Source organism: Podarcis liolepis (assembly GCF_965112155.1).
Source record: "Podarcis liolepis genome assembly, chromosome: 5".
NCBI classification, from domain to species: domain Eukaryota; kingdom Metazoa; phylum Chordata; class Lepidosauria; order Squamata; family Lacertidae; genus Podarcis; species Podarcis liolepis.
Window position 1 is genome coordinate 1,516,344 of NC_139556.1, and position 19,804 is coordinate 1,536,147.

General features: G+C 44.3%; 1 protein-coding gene across 7 annotated transcripts in view; it reads left to right on the forward strand.

The window, feature by feature from the left end:
* The window catches only part of LOC310706950 (potassium voltage-gated channel subfamily KQT member 1-like), a 333,457-nt gene that overhangs the window by 45,097 nt on the left and 268,556 nt on the right, over positions 1-19,804 (forward strand). For all 7 annotated transcript variants that reach the window (XM_083503367.1, XM_083503371.1, XM_083503370.1 and 4 more), the window contains 4 exons: positions 1,135-1,245; positions 1,709-1,804; positions 5,761-5,886; positions 9,894-10,056. In XM_083503367.1, the coding sequence (XP_083359493.1) occupies positions 1,135-1,245; positions 1,709-1,804; positions 5,761-5,886; positions 9,894-10,056 (496 nt within the window). The remainder of the gene's footprint in view (positions 1-1,134; positions 1,246-1,708; positions 1,805-5,760; positions 5,887-9,893; positions 10,057-19,804) is intronic.

Sequence of the window (19,804 nt, forward strand, 5' to 3'; positions counted from 1 at the left end):
TTCATATTAAAAAAAATTAAATTAAATCTTGCTATACAAGCATGAATCGAACCTGTGAAGTTAATGGTATACTTGGTGTAAGGCAAAACCATCACCAGCCAATTAAATTGCTTGGGAATGGATTCAGAGGAGCAGAAGAAAGTACTTTTTTCATTCACAGCATAATTAACAGGGAAGTTGTTGCTACTGGTTGTGGTGATAAGTCCCTTCTTTTGCTTCTCTTCATCTCTTCCCGGTCAGGAGCATATGGAGGTCGACCACTGGAAAAAAAAATGCTAGACCACATTTTTTCAGAACCTAATCTCACATTCTCATTCTTTTTTATCTGAGTCATGCACAAGAGGAATGTGAATGAGCATTATGGCCATTGCACCTCATTATTATTTATTATAGTCGTTTATATCCCTTATTTCTGCAAACAAATCCTTTCAAGCTGGCTCAGAACAAAGCAGAAGACCATGACAGAGTGTCAAAACAGCATCAGATTTGAAGTATAGTATTCAAACATGCCAGCAGGAAGGTGCTCATATATAAACACACATATATACACCCCCTGAAGTTATCACTCTGCTGCATCCTACTGGTCACTTGACTCAACAAGAGCAATCCTAAGCACATTCACAGTGTGTGACCAAAACATCAAGACAGAGAAACCTAGAAATGAGCTGACAAATGTGAGGAGCTACAAACCCATGTTAAAATTGGGTCCCCCTCCCAATGCATGTCACAAGCACACCTCCCAGTGATTTTAATCCTGATTCAATACTGTGCCGTGTCCCGCCCACCATGCTTCAGGTGAACTTATACTGATCTTATACATATAAGCAATCCCAATAAGTGCTTATGTTTTGGGAGATTGTGGAATCCCTTGAATATTTATTTAATGCTGCAAAACTGCCCCAGGGAGAGGAGTCATTTATTGGAGCTGCTGCCCTGGCTGGCTGCACTCTGCACTGCTGCCTCCTATGGCAGACTAGCACAATTGGCTTCCCCAGAGCTTGTGCCTGGAGAAGGATGAGCTACATCTGACAGAAATGCACAGTACTTCAATGTTAAATCTATACAAATGTGAACCAGCTTTCAGACTATTGTCATTACAGCCTTTTTGTAAACTATTTTTCATCTACTGTACAGGTAACAGTCACTACTATTGGCTATGGTGATAAAGTGCCACAGACATGGATTGGCAAGACAATTGCGTCTTGCTTCTCTGTGTTTGCCATCTCTTTCTTTGCTCTTCCAGCGGTGAGTGCACACCTTAAATAATTATTAAGTCAGTTTGTAAACATTGCTGATGTCTTAAGAAAGTGGTGGATGTGTACAATGTACTGCTCACATGCAGCGTAGCATGCTTTGCTAGCACCTGGGGTGGGTGGGTGCGCACCTGGGCGCGCAGAGGGTAAAAAGAGCCTGCCATTGCTGGAGCAACCCCCTCCCACTGTGCGGGGGGGGGGGGGAGCCCGGCTGGCCAACGCAGACCTCGGATCATCCTAGCCTTGCAAAGTGGCTTGGGGCTGGCAGGGCGGGGCAAGGAGCTAACTGTGCAGTGCCCCCCCCCCGGAAAAATGTGCCCGAAGCCATCACCCCGGCAGCCGTCCCCCCCTCCCCCACTACGCCCCTGTGGCTTACTGCAGATTCCATACCTTACTTTTACATGTAAGCATTAAATGCAGTTTTCTTCAACAAATAACTGCTTTTCGACTTTCAGGGCATCCTGGGTTCCGGCTTTGCACTTAAGGTACAACAGAAACAACGTCAAAAGCATTTCAACAGGCAAATACCTGCAGCAGCATCTCTAATTCAGGTAAATACTTGATGAAGAAATAGGAGAAAGTGAACTGAAGTGTGTAACTTCTCACCATCCCAACAAAAGAGATTACAAAGAACAATACTCTGCTACAGTGTCTTGGTATTAACTGAGGATTTTGGAGTCTGAGCTGTAATGTTCCACTATTTGCAGTCATTTCAGTGAACTTGAAAGGGCCAAATTTATCCTAGATACTGGTGGTGGCAGTGGTAAAAGGTAAAGGGACTCCTGACCGTTAGGTCCAGTCACGGACAACTCTGGGGTTGTGTGTTCATCTCGCTCTACAGGCCGAGGGAGCCAGCGTTTGTCCACAGACAGCTTCCGGGTCATGTGGCCAGCATGACTGGCAAACCAGAGCAGCGCACAGAAACACCGTTTACCTTTCCGCCAGAGCGGTACCTATTTATCTACTTGCACTTTGACATGCTTTCGAACTGCTAGGTTGGCAGGAGCTGGGATCAAGCAACGGGAGCTCACCCTGTCACTGGGATTCAAACCACTGACCTACTGATCAGCAAGCCCTAGGCTCTGTGGTTTAGACCACAGTGCCACCCGCATCCTGGTGGCAGTGGAAGCAGCCATCAATTTATTCCCAGAACACCCTTGGAGTGATACTATATAGTGAAGTAAAGTTGCGTATAGAGGAATCCTGGGGAAATCTGGCAGCAACCGGAAGGCGCTCTTTTACTGACATGAAACAGGCCATGGTGTATGTGTGTCAAGGTCAGTTACTTCCAGATCCAATATAACCTGTCCATTCTCTCCAAATGTTGCGCCCAATATGTCACTGGAGAACTTTCAGCCCAGCCTTGAGCCAAGGACTTCCCACTCAGGAGTTGCCTCAGGGTAGGGAGCTCTGGGCAGCTGGGAAGGGGGCTGCCTCCGCGCACCCATGTGTCACCATCTCTGGCCTTTTGTTACTCCCTGGGCCACCTCCAGGCTGCAGAGAAGGAGGCAGTGTGTGTGTCACATTTTCAGAAACAACAGAACGCTTCCTGCCCTTCTCTGTGCATCAATTTATTGTTTGTGTGGTTATCTCCGCACCTGCATTTCTCTCCTCCTGAATTCCAGTTTAACTAGGAAAATTTCCATTATGAATTATTGATTTGGAACATGTACAGTTTGCCTCAGCTTTCAGTTCCTTCAGTTCATGTGCACCTTTCCTCAGTGATGCATTGATAAAACATTGGGAGGGACTGAAGCAAACAGTATGTTGTTGTACATGAATGTACAACAAGATTCTTTTTGTGCATTGCATTGCACTGCTGATGCACACACCCACTCCTGTACATTGGTAGAAAGCCTTGCACACAAATAATAGTAACATAGAATTGCAGGTAATCTTGAATTCAAAATTTTGGGAGAAATGTAGGTTAGAATTTAAGAACTGGCCCTCATGTTGGCTTCCATCTCGGAACAGAGCAGATGGCTGCAGCATCCTGTGTTAAAAACCTTCACTTGCAAACATGAATGATGTTCATGTCACATGGCCAACTTCAAGCACTTTTGAGCCCCTCCAACTGTTGGTCTGCCAGGTGGGAAAGAAATAAAGTTTAAGGTCTCTTATGTCAGGTTTTTAAATTGACTGATGACCATGTGGGAAGGTGGATTTAAACTTGCATTTTAACCTTCTTGTGTTAGTTGTGCCACTGTGAATAGAAGTGTTTCATGTGGATGTTTAATATTCCACCTTCTGAGCTGGAAAAGCAAAACTTGTGCATGGTGGTAATGGACATTAGATGAAGAATTCTTTTTGATAATTGAAATGCTATAAAATGCAATGTGTGATTTTGGCCTAAGAGTGTATTGGACTGATTTCTTAACATTCTAGCTATTACTTTAAAATAAACCTCTACTTTGTTAAATATCAATGCAGTCTTCAACTTCGTGATGTTCATGGCATAATACAGAACAGAACATTCACCAGCAGAATGGCCTGCTCCCTGAACCTGTAGGCTAGAGCAGTGGTTCCCAACCTTTTTTTGGCCATGCCCCACCTAAGCATCTCTAAAATCCTGATACCTCCCCCCGTGACATATAATTCTTATTATTCAAAAAGTGAACTCCTATTCATGTGGAGGAAGCCTAAAAGGCCATTCACTGTTAATAACTCATTCTTGAATTCCCCTCTTAAAAATCAAATTTCCCCCCTGTGGGAACTATGGGGCTAGAGTAAAAAACCTCACTAACCAATGGCAGAGCAGACTACATGTGTCCTGTGGTGCACACTAATTTGGCACTGTTCCAAGTAAATACTACTTTCCTTGTAGTATTCTTGTCAAAAAAAATAATAATTCCACAATTGGATATTTTTGTCATTACTGAATCAATGAATTAAGAAAACCTAACTAACTACTGGCCAGTTGCTAATCTCCCTTTCCTGGGCAAGGTTCTGGAGCGAGTGGTCGCAGACCAGATCCAGGTGCTTTTGGAATAAACTGATTTTGCGGATCCTTTTCAATCGGGGTTTAGGCCTGGTTTGGGAACAGAAACAGCTTTGGTCCCTCTGTTGAGAGACACACAAGGGAAACATGTCCCTGTTAATTGTTCTTGACTTCTCAGCGGCCTTTGATACCATCGACCATGGTATCCTTCTGGAGTGACTCTCCATACTAGGGGTGGGTGGCACCGCTTTGTGGTGGTTCTATTACTTGGGGAATGCTATTCAGCCCTGTGGAAACCGCAGGGCTCAATCCTATCGCCCATCTTGTTTACATGAAACCGCTGGGTGGGGTTAGCCGGAGGTTCGGAGTATGTTGTCAGCAGTATGCTGATGACACCCAGCTCTATTTCTCCTTTACATCTGCAGGTGAGGCAGTGGAAGTGCTGGACCAGTGTCCTGCCTCGGTAATGGACTGGATGAGAGCCAACAGACTGAAGCTCAATCCAGATAAGACTGAGGCACCCTAGACCAGATGGCTGGGAGGTTGCCTGCTCTTGATGGGGTTACACTTCCCCTGAAGGAGCAGGTTTGTAGCTTGGGGGTACTCCTGGATCCTTTGCTGGTGGGCTCAGTGGCCCAGAGCGCCTTCCATCAGCTTCAGCTGGTGGCCCAGTTACGCCCCTATCTGGACAGGGATAGCCTAGCTACTGTTGTCTATGCTCTGGTAAACTCAGGGTTAGATTACTGCAATGCGTTCTACGTAGGGCTGCCTCTGAAGACGGTTCGGAAACTTCAGCTAGTGCAGAATTCAGCGGCCAGGTTGCTCACCGGAGCAAGACGGTTTGAGCATATTACACCAATCCTGGTCTGACTGCACTGGCTACTAAGTAGTTTCCAGGCTCAATTCAAAATGCTGGTTTTGACCTATAAAGCCTCAGGACTGCAATACTTCAAGGACCGCCTCTTTCCATATGAACCTACCCAGACCCTGAGATCATCTTCAGAGGCCCTCCTTTGTGTGCCCCCTCCTTGAGGGGTCCGGATGGTGGCAACATGAGAACGGGCCTTCTCTGCAGTGGCTCCCCATCTGTGGAATGCTCTCCTTAGGGAAGGTTGCCCAGCACCTTCATTGTACACCTTTAGGTGCCAGGCAAAAACATTCCTTTTTAACCAAGCCTTTGGTTGATACAATTTACATCCTATGCCCTTTCAAAATGTGTTTTTTTGTGGGGGGGGATTATTGGGTTGCTGTTTTTATTTTTATTAGGTATTTTGTGGTTTTATATCTTGATTTTATTCTGTGAACCAGCCTGTGACCCCCTGAGATTGAAATTCAATCAGTCAATCAATCAATCAATCAATCAATCAATCAATCAATCAATAATACCTCTATAAAAGCAAAATGGGTGGCAAGGGAGAACTGCATTTGAACTATTTTTTTTCACAATACTTGTGGTAGAAATCTTTTGTACTGTTCATGCAGGACAAGTAACACTACTTAATTACAGAGAGGTTATGTACTTTCTGTCTTTATATATAGTATTAGCAAGAGTTTTTTTATGTCCTGCAGACTCTGTGGAGGTGCTATGCAGCAGAGAAGTCATACAATTCCACAGCTACATGGAAGATCTATGTCACCACAGCTCAAAACGCAAAGAAAACAGCAGCACCATCTAGCCCAAATCTCAGAAAACAGGTCAGAAGGAGCACATTGGTTTATTAGTTACATTTATAACCTGCCTTTCCACCCAACAAACTTAACACAGAATACATGGTTTGGGAACTCCATAGAATCAGTTCAGGTGTTAGGAGAACAGGAGAACCTGTTGAAGTAAAATTCAGGACTCATCCAAACTTACCTTTTTGGGCACAGGTCTGCTCTGTATCCGAGCACTTTTTTCTTTTACCCAGCCACTTCCCTCAGAAAAACCTGCTTTTTAATGCTGAATTGGAACAAATGGCAATTTGGGTTTTCCACAGGTTGCTGTTTGCTCTGATTCAGCAGTAAAGAGTGGGTTTTTGCAGGGAAAGTGTTGAGGCAAAATAAAAACGGCTGTTGTTTAAAGAGCTTTAAACCACAGACCTGTGCCTAGAAATGCTTAGCAAAGGTAAGTGTGGCCGAGCCCTCATTTTATCCCACTCCAAGAATATTTAAACAGTAATTTACCTTGTTGTCCAGCTGTTCATGTTCTAATCTAAGTATGCCTTCCTATAAAAGAAGTCATTCCTCAGTTAGCAAGGGACTCTTTATTCCAGGACAGCTTTTAAAATATTTTATTTGCACAAGATTGTTATACTCCGAGTAGAGCCCTTCATACTAACTGTCCACTAATTTCAGTGGGGATAAACTGAGTGTGACTTGGTCAGCTACAACCCATAGATTTATCACATGCCACATCTTAGAAGTCAGATGCCATGACATAACAAAATGTAACCAAATTGATGGAAATTTCTCAGTTTTTCTCCCCTTGTAGCCGTGAGTCTCACAGGCTTACCCATACAGGTGGGCATTATAAGGCTTTAGAAAGGAGGTCACTTTCAGAATCTTTAGTGGGTGGAAGGTCAGACAACAGAAGTACTTTTTGTGTCCTTTCTATTTATCTCATTTTCCCCCATAGAAAATATTATTAAGAGGAAGTCACTTAATGGACCTTAAATACTGTAATGGAACACAAAATTAAGTAAGTTGGATCCAAGCCATTAATTGTGCTACATTGTCTTTCTTAGTAAAGGTAAAGTGACCCCTGACCATTAGGTCCAGTTGTGGCAGACTCTGGGGTTGCGCTGCTCCTCTCGCTTTACTGGCCGAGGGAGCCGATGTACAGCTTTCGGGTCATAATAATAATAATAATTTATTATTTATACCCTGCCCATCTGGCTGGGCTTCCCCAGCCACTCTGGGCGGCTTCCAAAAGAATATTGTGGCCAGCATGACTAAGCTGCTTCTGGCGAACCAGAACAATGCATGGAAATGCCGTTTACCTTCCCGCCGGAGCGGTACCTATTTATCTACTTGCACTTTGACGTGCTTTCAAACTGCTAGGTTGGCAGGAGCAGGGACCGAGCAACGGGAGCTCACCCCGTCGCAGGGATTGGAACTGACGACCTTCTGATCAGCAAGTCCTAGGCTCTGTGGTTTAACCCACAGCGCCACCCGCGTCCCATTGTCTTTCTTACCACCATTTAAATTAAATGTTGTCATCTTGGCAGAATGGCAGTGTGACAGACACCCTCAATGAAGTTGGTGCTGGGTAATGCGACAGATATTTTGGATGCGTCGCTAGATAAATCTCCCACTGTATTACACAGTAGAGGTCCATAGTTATTGGTTTGTGGTAGCATTTCTGTTTAACAACAGAATTAATTATGTGAAGGGGAACCTGTGACCACAGTTCCCTCACGAAGAAGATCTAAGTAAGGCTTTTAGAACAAAACTTGAACTTTATTTACACTCAGTTAGGTTATAGCGTATGGTTGCTTTTGAAAGGTGCAACACTGTTTCAAGCAAACACTATTTGCAGAGATATTTAATATATTTCTTAACTTCACGCTTTAAACCTGTCACTGGACAGATAAATTTCTATGATACCTGTTATCTTACACACCACAATTAAGATTCTCCCAGCCCCTTCCAGGATCCTAGGTAAAGGAACCCCTGACCGTTAAGTTCAGTCGTGGCCGACTCTGGGGTTGAGCACTCATCTCGCTGTATATGCCGAGGGAGCCGGCGTTTGTCCGCAGACAGCTTCCAGGTCATGTGGCCAGCATGACTAAGCCGCTTCTGGCGAACCAGAGCAGCGCACGGAAACACCGTTTACCTTCCCGCCAGAGCGGTACCTATTTATCTACTTGCACCTTGATGTGCTTTCAAACTGCTAGGTTGGCGGGAGCTGGGACTGAGCAATGGGAGCTCATCCCATTGCGGGGATTCGAACCGCCGACCTTCTGATTGGCAAGTCCTAGGCTCTGTGGTTTAGACCACAGCGTCATCCTAACCTTCCCCTTATTGAATCAAAGGTGGGTTGCTCTGCCTAGCTAGCTCCACTCAAATAGACCAACTTTGCTCACAGCCAATCCTTATCTCAAACTATCTGTCCCCACTAACAGATAATCCTGATCTCAACCCACTCAGGTAGTCAGAGACCCCGTCTACCCACCCAGACAGAAAGTTCTCATATGACCATTAAACGATTAAATTCCCCACACTTTCCTGATGGGCTGATGGACCCACCAGCTCCCACAAGCAACGGGGACTCCAGGAGGCAGACTCAGGGCCTGTCCGCAGGCCCAGTACTTCCATCTGTTGCCAAAATCACAGCGGGCCCCACATAATATGTTAGTATGTTTGTTATTATAATAATTGCAAAGTTTGGGTTTGTTTTTAAAAATGCTATTGTGATTATTGTGAGCCACTTTGAGCTCATCATTTGTTGTTGGAAAAGTGGAATACAGCTATTAAATCAATATCAAATCAAATCACTTGACCCTGCATAAAAAGAAAAATCAGGGTTTTACTGATGTCCCAGATGTTAATTTGTACTTTGCTCTATTTAATAAACTTACTGTGACTTTGCCTCTTGTTGGCTTAATTTGTTTACTTTCAGAAAAACACTTCAGGAAGTCTGCAGTATAAAATAATGGCTTACAATAATAATAATACAATATAATAAGGAAGCAAGGTGCATGTAAAGATGGGGGAAACAAATGAATTCATGGACCAGGTCTCAGGAAGGAGTTGTTCTCTGATGCAACTGGAAAGCTTTAATCTAAATAAGGCATTTGAATACAAGCTGCCCTGGGAATCTGTTGAGGGGCAGGATATAAATCAATCAATCATTCAATCAAACAAACAAACAAACAAACAAACAAACAACAACTACTATTTAGCATCTGACTTGTAACTGGTTCCCAAATGCACATTTGTCACTGCGGTCTTCAAGAATCAAGTGAAATGTCAGGGTTGCCATACACCTGGGATTTCCCGGACATACGTGGAATACTGGAGTCGGCAGCAGTGTCTGGTAAGAAATCGGCAAGATGTATGGCAGCCCATGTTGGCAGTGCCGTTTTTGCCAATTTCCCATAAAACAATTTTGGGCAGAACTAAAAAAAAGTTCAACAATGTTGATATGTGTATTTGAGTGAGCCCATCACAATTTTTTATTAATTCATAATGTGTGTGAAGGGGGCCCTACACTAACTTCCCTGTGTATAAACCCCATTGGACCCAGTGGAACGCTGAGTAGACTTGTGTAGGATTGAATAGTAAGTGTGGTCTGGACAGCTGTAGAGGTCCCTATGTAGCTACCCCACATTTCCTGTAAGAATCTAGTAACCACATTTTCAGGATGTTGGGGTATGACAGTCATTTCTTCAGAGAGCAAAAATACCTGTGTTAGAGCTGAAGGCTGACTTCCTGTGGGGTAGCTAAGCTGTGGTTCTATGGCAGGCAGTAAAGATAGAACAGTATATCAGGTGAATGTTAATATGATCTGTGGTTGCCAACTTCTTAAGAAGTCTCAGATGAAAAAGTATGCTGATTGTTTCAAATGAACCCTTTAAAAATGTATGCAAGTCTCAACTTGCCCACACACCATTTATTTCAGTTATTTATACACTTCTTAATCACTGGGGTTTCCAAGCCTGTAGAAGTTGAAATTTTTGTATCATACTTTTTTTGGTATGGAAATGGTTTTATTACAGAGCAGAAGATACAAAAGGAAAGGAAAACCTGGGCGTGATAATGGTTCCACACCTATAATGAATCCAGGGGAGACAGTGCTGCCTATTCCACAAATTACTTATGACCATATCGGTCAGCGAGAAGACAAGAAAGAGATGAGTTTCTACCTTGATGAACCTGGAGGTAACCTACTATCTTACAATGAATCTTTTATGTATACAGCAGCCATGAGTTTATTTTTCAGTCGTTAAACCATAGTTAAACATTAGCTGTGGTTTAACATGAGCAAGCAGCATGCTGGTACCTGCTGCTCATGTCATAAATGCCCATTTCACACCCACTTCTCCCATCTTTCCTATGCTGGACAGAAACAAACCAGAAGCTATCTTAGCAATATATGGAGAGAAATAAATAAGGAGTGCCAGTTTGAACATAACCGTTAGGCTGTTTCCTTTGCAAAGGTATGGTGAAAGAGTGAGGCAGGCACCAACAAGCAGCGCATGGGTATCCAAGGCAGGTGAAAAAAGCAGGCGGAGCTGAAATGAGGTCCAGAGAGGAAAGGGTTGAACAGGTTTCTTGCTTGCTCATCTTCTGTTCAGGTGTGTTCTTCTGACTACCACATATAGGCTCCGGATATAGGTGGGTAAAGCTCAGATTAGGGTTTCTATGTGATATGAAAAGGGTGGGTAGTGACATGCAACTTCTTTTAAAATGGGCCTCCTGCAGAGTTTTATCTGTGCCAGCATCTGTTCTCAGTGCTGGAGCTTAATCCTGGAATATATGTGGGAAAATTAAAATGCATTTCCCTCATCATTGAGCTCTTTTACTTGAGGAATGAGGGGTAGCAGTGGTGTTTCCTCCCATGAGCTACTGTCACTCTTAAGACAGTCAAGGTCCAGCTTCTAAAAGCACAGGACCCAGCTTGCTTGCTTCTTAACAAAGGAGTTCCTGAAAGCTCTAATTTTGTAAGCAAACTTGGGAGGGCTACTGTTTTTGCACATTGACATACATGTATGCTGACCGCAGAAAGGTACTGCTGAAATGGATTGTTAGGAAGTAGATACTTAATGTACGTGTTACATATTTAGAGAGTATTTTGCTCTTCCTCAGAGGCAACTGAAAGGAAGTGTAATTGAAGGCAAAAACATATATCCAACTGCAAGGAATATTCTTAGTGCGTTTGTACTTCTATGTATGTTCATAAAACACTTCCACAGTACTTTTCTGAGATCTATTTCCCTGTTTGACTTTTTGGTACTGTGATATTTCTCAGACTGTACCACATATATTTGGTTGTTCTACTGTCCTGAGTATCTGCTAGTTAACCTGTAGGTAGAGATGGGAGAGAAATTTGATTCAGTTTGCATTTAAACCTGCCTACCGTATTTTTCGCTCCATAAGGTGCACCTGACCATAAGGTGCACCTAGTTTTTAGAGGAGGAAACAAGAAAAAAATATTCTGAATCAAATGTTGTAGGATAGGAGTTTTAAGTGGGGAGGGAAGGAAAAACACTGAAAGAACAAGGAGCACATGTGGGGCGTGTGGAGAAGGAGGTGGCTAATGGTGCAGGAGAGGGGTTTAAGGGGAGGGAGGAAAGGAAGGCAAAAGTTCTCTCCCTCCCCCCCCAAGCCAGCCTCCCCCTCTCTCCCCCACCTGCATGTTTTCCGGCTGCCTGCGCGTCCCTGGCAGCAGCACCGGAGCACAGAGAGGAGGCGGCGGCGGCAGCTGCCAGTTGCGCTCCTAGCTGCCGGAAGCTGAGCCGTGTGGGCTGGAGCCTGCGCGCAGTGTGGCTAGGAAGGAATTAGCAGGAAGGACACAATCCTTTCCCCTCTACTTGCTGCAAGGGCAGGGGATTTCCCTGCTCTTTGTTGCATTTGTCTGCCACCAATCTCCTTGCTTAGCGTGTCTGCTTGCTGCGAGGTGACGGTGCTGCGGCCGGCGCTGAGCAATGGAAGGGGAAAGGATCGTGTCCACCTGCTAATTCCTTCCTAGCCGCGTCACCTTGCAGCAAGCAGACGCACTGAGCAAGGGGAATGGGCCTTCGCTGGCCCATTCCGAGCAAACACAACAACCAAAAATACAAGAGGGTGGGCAGTAAGACCCTGAGGCAGAGGGCAGGAAAGGAATTCACTGCAGCTGTGCGCTCCCTGCCAGAAAGGGACAAGAGCAAAAGGCGGGAGCAGTGGCTGACTTTAACCGCCCAGTTAAAATCATATGCGGTGGGGAGCACAAAACAAAATAGGAGTCGCAATTGAATCCTTAGGAAGGCGCTACAATAATTAGGCAAGGGGAACAGGGCTGATGAACAGATGGTAGCCTTGGGATGATGTACAGCGATCGAGAGGCACCACACACAAGGACACTCAAACGCCCCCTTTAACCACACGCTCTCCCGTGCAGCAACACGACTCACACGCCTCCACACACACACCAAAATATGCCCGATACAGGAACCCCAACAGCCTCCTCTCTGCAGCCTTCCCTCCTCATGACGCACGATCCGATTTTTGCCCCTGCACTCAGGCAATTCGACTTCAGGGACCACACATTCACTCCATAAGACGCACAGACATTTCCCCTTAATTTTTAGGAGGAAAAAAAGGCGTCTTATGGAGCGAAAAATGCGGTAATTTGTACTTTCTAAAACAATACAAGAACCAAAACACAGCCATCCTTCAAAATGAATTTTGCAAAGCAAAATCCATCCAAGTAATGTATTCAAAAATTCTTGGGTAAAGTGTACTTGGGTAAAATACTTGGGTAAAGTGTGCATAGAACTGCATGTATGTAACATGCAAATACACATTATATTAGTAGAAATTGCATTTTTAAAATGTGTCCATTTGGAAGAACATGCACTAATATTCTGATAAATTTAATGAGAACTTAGGAAAAATCCACAAAGTAATGTGGAAATATGGAGAGCTGAACTAAAGACAGGAAAAATGAGAAACCATTTTGGAAAGTTTCACCCATCCCTAAATTTAAGGCTATTTAATCTCTAACCGCTCCTTCAGAAAAGGGAGTTCATGTTCTCATGGTGTGAAGTTCTTCACCTGACAGCCGCTGCGTTCTCCTGTAACAAAAGGCACACACATAACTGTGGTGGACAGATGGTGAAATATTCCTAACCATTGGAAATGATAATTTTTGCTCAGTGTCTCTCAAAATAGAGTAATGCAATGGAATTCAGTAATGGCAAGTGACCAAACCACAGCAGTCATGGGCAATACACTCCAGGTTCATCACCACATTTGATCCAAATGTGGGTAGGTTTTGAATGACAGGCAATGTTCACTGGTTATACCACCCTTCCATACCTTCATGTTGGTAAGAAATATTGCAGCCACCAAAAGGGTTTGACATCTGCTGCAATGCTAAATGTTGATAGCCAATTCATGTGTTCAGTATTCCAGGTTAAGCCAGAGTTTCCCCACCTAGACTCCATCAAGCATTCTGTACCTTTAAGAGCTGCGTGGAAGAGAAAATATGCTTTGTGCAGCTTCCACTTCCACTTTACCATGGTAATGGGAAAAAGCTGTGCATGGTGAAATATTCCTTTCCATTCAGTTCTTGTGGGTTCAGGAAACCTCTGTGTAACAATTATAGTCTGTCTGAAAAGCCTACTTAAGATAACGTCAAGACCACCATGGCAAGAGAATTTGTGATCAAATAGAAAGCCCAGTTTTGAATATCACATCCTAATCATTTTGAGTGGGTTAGCTGGCATGTGCCTTACTGCATCACTCTTTTGTTTAAGAAAAACAGAGGTGGGAGGGATGAAGGCAGAAGCACTTTAGATGGTGGGGCCTCAGATGCACAGAGATCTGCTTGCTACCTGAGCATTCTAGGAGCTGGGTTTGTTTGTTTGTTTATTGCATTTGCATACTTCCTTTCTGCCAAGTAACCCAAGGTGGAATACAATTTTAATTTATTAAACCAAACAAATGATATAAGAGGCAGGGGAGGGGACAATCCAACTGAAGCAGCCCTGATGTTAATTTGCCTGCCTACCTCATTCTCTATTTTCCACAGAGCAATTGTTGAAACAAGGTCTGATGTTGCCTTTGGCTCAGGTAGTGTCCATTGTACCTTACTGGGGTGGGTGACTCTCTGATTGGAGCAGGCCCTGATATTATCACAGGACAGAGGATGACTGTTGGTGTTGTGATGGGGAGGGGAGAGAACAGTCCAACTGGATCAGACCCTGATATTGCTTTTGTCTGCCTCCATTAATTCCCACCACCATCACACCATATTAAAAAGGTAAAGGTAAAGGACCCCTGACAGTTAAGTCCAGTCGCCAGGCTTTCCCAGTCCAGGAATGACTGTAGCTGTTGAACCAGCCACAGTTATTAAAAGGCTGTTGATGGCCCTCTCATTAATGTGATTTGTAGATGTTTGTTCATACATGGTTGTGTATAATAAAAATAACTTGATAGTTGTTAAACAATCTCTTGTTCTTCTAAAAATAATACATGTATTCTTAGGATAAGAAGATTAATAACTCCAGGGATTCATCTAGCAGATAGAGTATATTAATCACTGCCAGCCTCTCAAAGCTGTCATGTCGGAGCAGTTACTGTTGAATTTATCAAAACTGCCCAGAACATCACAATGACTAATGTCTGCTGGAAATAGAATAATAATTCTCAGCTCCAGAGAAGCAGACACGGAGCAATGGATCCAAACTACAAGAAAGAAGATTCCACCTAAACATTAGGAAGAACTTCCTGACAGTAAGAGCTGTTCGACAGTGGAATTTGCTGCCAAGGCGTGTGGTGGAGTCTCCTTCTTTGGAGGTCTTTAAGCAGAGGCTTGACAACCATATGTCAGGAGTGCTCTGATGGTGTTTCCTGCTTGGCAGGGGGTTGGACTCAATGGCCCTTGTGGTCTCTTCCTACTCTATGATTCTATGAGTTTGGGATTTAGGTTTTAGGACTTTTTAGAGCTGTGTTTGCACATAGTACCTTTTCCCTTTGAGATCAGACTGCAGAGGCTTTTTCTCAATAGCAAGTATGCCTTTTGGACTTCATAACAATGAGTCCTCTCCTTATTCTAATTCAGTGTTACTAATAATACTGTAAGGGCTGGTGCTCTGGAGTCAAGCTGGTAGTTGCACCACAAAGCAAGTGACTGGTTTGTGAGCAGCTGAAAGTAAGAAGTTAGACCAGTGTCAGGTGCTAGATTATAGGCACAGATTATTGGCCCTTGTGTTATGCTTTGCTAGCAACTCCAGTGTCACACTTCTGATTATCTGCAGTTTGGACACTATTTACACAAATTCTGTCTGCAACTGTATGGAAGCTTACTGACAGATTATGAAAATTAATGTCATTCTCTCCCCTACGTTTGTGTTATCTGTGGTATCTTGCAATGCTCTGAACCAAGCAAGCAATGCTCAACAGAGACATGACAATGGTCAAGACTAGGTTGGGTTCCACTCAGGGACACAAAATAGTTCAAGTAAGGCACAAAGGTACAGAGTACAGAGTGGGATAGGATTCTTCTCTTCAGCAAAAACTTGGTTGGTTAAATGCCTCAAGTAAAGGATCTTCACTGATTCACATTTAATTTGTGGGGTTATATCAACCTGATCTGGGATGAGCTGCTGCTCTGTTCAAATGGCAGTTTTATGTGTGGGATTGTAGGAGCAGGGCTTAAATTTGCTTTCATTTATTAGCTAGGCCCTTGACCTGTGAATGGTGCAAAATGGGGACAGGTTACTTGAGGGATGTGTGGCAGATTCCTGGCTGTGAGAAACATGGTGCGGTTGGAGCCAATTTCACAGCTTGCAACATAGAGTTACCATTTGCAGAACTGAAGCTGAACTTTAAAAGCTCCTTTAAATCTTATTAGAAACATGCATTGAAAGAGTCTGAAATACTTACAGTGGTACCTCGGGTTAAGTACTTAGAATCATAGAATCATAGAGTTGGAAGAGACCACAAGGGCCATCGAGTCCAACCCCCTGCCAAGCAGGAAACACCATCAGAGCACTCCTGACATATGGTTGTCAAGTCTCCTTAAAGACCTCCAAAGCAGGAGACTCCACCACACGCCTTGGCAGCAAATTCCACTGTCGAACAGCTCTTACTGTCAGGAAGTTTTTCCTAATGTTTAGGTGGAATCTTCTTTCTTGTAGTTTGGATCCATTGCTCTGTGTCCGCTTCTCTGGAGCAGCAGAAAACAACCTTTCTCCCTCGTCTATATGACATCCTTTTATATATTTGAACATGGCTATCATATCACCCCTTAACCTCCTCTTCTCCAGGTTAAACATGCCCAGCTCCCTTAGCCGTTCCTCATAAGGCATCGTTTCCAGGCCTTTGACCATATTGGCTGCCCTCCTCTGGACACGTTCCAGTTTGTCAGTGTCCTTCTTGAATTGAGGTGCCCAGAACTGGACACAGTACTCCAGGTGAGGTCTGACCAGAGCAGAATACAGTGGCACTGTTACTTCCCTTGATCTAGATGCTATACTCCTATTGATGCAGCCCAGAATTGCATTGGCTTTTTTCTTTTTTTTCCTGCCGCGTCACACTGTTGGCTCATGTCAAGTTTGTGGTCAACCAAGACTCCTAGATCCTTTTCACATGTACTGCTCTCAAGCCAGGTGTCACCCATCTTGTATTTGTGCCTCTCATTTTTTTTGCCCAAGTGCAATACTTTACATTTCTCCCTGTTAAAATTCATCTTGTTTGTTTTGGACCAGTTCTCTAATCTGTCAAGGTCGTTTTGAAGTGTGATCCTGTCCTCTGGGGTGTTAGCCACCCCTTCCAGTTTGGTGTCATCTGCAAGTTTGATCAGGATGCCCTTGAGTCCATCATCCAAGTCGTTGATAAAGATGTTGAATAAGACCAGGCCTAAGGCAGAACCCTGTGGCACCCCACTAGTCACTCTTCTCCAGGATGAAGAGGAACCATTGATGAGCACCCTTTGGGTTCGGTCAGTCAGCCAGTTACAAATCCACTGAGTGGCAGCATAGTCAAGACCTCATTTTACCAGCTTCTTTACAAGAATATTATGGGGCACCTTGTCAAATGCCTTGCTGAAATCAAGGTAGGCTACATCCACTGCGTTCCCTTGATCTACCAGGCTTGTAATTCTGTCAAAAAACGAGATCAGGTTAGTCTGACATGACTTATTTTTCAGAAATCCATGCTGACTATTGGTGATCACAGCATTCCTTTCTAGGTGCTCACAGACTGTTTGCTTAATGATCTGCTCCAGAATCTTCCCTGGTATTGATGTCAGACTGACTGGGCGGTAATTATTTGGGTCCTCTCTTTTCCCCTTTTTGAAAATAGGGACAACATTTGCCCTCCTCCACATTTGCCCTCCTCCAAGAGCTCAAGCTTATCTTGTTTATTTCCCATGCTTTGCGCATTAGTGTACAGACATTGAAGTCCATTAATCATTCCCCTGTGTCTCTTATTTAAGGATTTTTTCCTCCCACCACTAGGTCTGCGTGCTGTTTGCTCCATTTGGTCTATGACATTTGGATGATCATCTTCATCAATTGATAGACTCCTACCTTCAGGAGCACTGTCTCCCTCCCCCACATTAGTCAGTTTAAAGCCCTCCTGATGAGGTTTCTGAGATTTCTGGGAAAAACATTCCTCCCAACCGTTGTGAGGTGCAGCCCATCGCTTGCCAGAAGTCCATCTTCAAGAAACTGCAGTCCGTGATCTAAGAATCCAAACTGTTCCTGTTTACACCATTTGCGAAGCCAGCTGTTCACTTCCACTGTTTTTCCCTCTCTCCCTGGGCCACGTCATTCAACTGGGAGGACAGATGAGATGACTATTTGTGCATTTAATTGCTTCAATTTCCTGCCGAGAGCCTTGTAGTCTCTTTTGATCTTCTGGAGGCTATTGCTTGCAGTGTCATTGGTTCCCACATGAACCAAGAGGAAGGGGTATTTGTCAGTGGGTTTTATGATTCCTTGCAGTCGTTCAGTTACATCTTGGATCTTTGCCCCGGGGAGACAGCACACCTCCCAAGACATCTTGTCAGGCCCACAGATCACTGCTTCTGTTCCCCTCAGTAGGGAATCCCCTATCACCACTACACGCCTCCTCTTAGGTTTGGTCGGGGTTCTTCCGTGAGCTGTCCATTCCAAGGTCGCCTGCACATTCCCTGAGGACTGACTTTGCTGCTTGTCTTCATATACCTGATCGACTGTAATGAAGTAATTCGTTCTGGAGGTACATTCTTAACCTGAAACTGTTCTTAACCTGAAGCACCACTTTAGCTAATGGGGCCTCCTGCTGCTGCCGCATTGCGGGAGCACAATTTCTGTTCTCATCCTGAAGCAAAGTTCTTAGGACCATCGTACCTACGGGACCGCCTCGCCTGGTATGCCCCACGGAGAGCCTCAAGGTCCATAAATAACAACACCCTAGTGGTCCCAGGCCCTAAGGAAGTTAGATTGGCTTCAACCAGAGCCAGGGCCTTTTCAGCACTGGCCCCAACTTGGTGGAACGCTCTGTCTCATGAGACCAGGGCCCTGCAGGATCTGATTTCTTTCCGCAGGGCCTGTAAGACAGAGTTGTTCCGCCTGGCCTTTGGATTGGAGCCAATTTGATTCCCTCCCCCCCCCTTTTTTCTTTTTTCTTTTCCTTCTCCTGCAATGAGGCTTCATTTTAATATGTTAATGTTCCATTATTTTAATGTTGTATTTTATTTTTGTTTTTAAGTTTTAATCACTCATCTTGTTTTTATTATTGCTTGTAAGCCGCTCTGAGCCCGGCCTTGGCTGGGGAGGGCGGGGTATAAATAAAAAATTATTATTATTATTATTAACCCGAGGCACTATTTCTGGGTTAGCGGAGTCTGTAACGTAGAATCATAGAATCATAGAATCATAGAATCATAGAGTTGGAAGAGACCACAAGGGCCATCGAGTCCAACCCCCTGCCAAGCAGGAAACACCATCAGAGCACTCCTGACATATGGTTGTCAAGCCTCTGCTTAAAGACCTCCAAAGTAGGAGACTCCACCACACTCCTTGGCAGCAAATTCCACTGTCGAACAGCTCTTACTGTCAGGAAGTTCTTCCTAATGTTTAGGTGGAATCTTCTTTCTTGTAGTTTGGATCCATTGCTCCGTGTCCGCTTCTCTGGAGCAGCAGAAAACAACCTTTCTCCCTCCTCTATGTGACATCCTTTGATATATTTGAACATGGCTATCATATCACCCCTTAACCTCCTCTTCTCCAGGCTAAACATGCCCAGCTCCCTTAGCCGTTCCTCATAAGGCATCGTTTCCAGGCCTTTGACCATTTTGGTTGCCCTCCTCTGGACACGTTCCAGTTTGTCAGTGTCCTTCTTGAATTGTGGTGCCCAGAACTGGACACAGTACTCCAGGTGTGGTCTGACCAGAGCAGAATACAGTGGCACGATTACTTCCCTTGATCTAGATGCTATACTCCTATTGATGCAGCCCAGAATTGCATTGGCTTTTTTAGCTGCCGCGTCACACTGTTGGCTCATGTCAAGTTTGTGGTCAACCAAGACTCCTAGATCCTTTTCACATGTACTGCTCTCAAGCCAGGTGTCACCCATCTTGTATTTGTGCCTCTCGTTTTTTTTGCCCAAGTGCAATACTTTACATTTCTCCCTGTTAAAATTCATCTTGTTTGTTTTTGCCCAGTTCTCTAATCTGTCAAGGTCGTTTTGAAGTGTGATCCTGTCCTCTGGGGTGTTAGCCACCCCTCCCAGTTTGGTGTCATCTGCAAATTTGATCAGGATGCCCTTGAGTCCATCATCCAAGTCGTTGATAAAGATGTTGAATAAGACTGGGCCCAAGACAGAACCCTGTGGCACCCCACTAGTCACTCTTCTCCAGGATGAAGAGGAACCATTGATGAGCACCCTTTGGGTTCGGTCAGTCAGCCAGTTACAAATCCACTGAGTGGTAGCATAG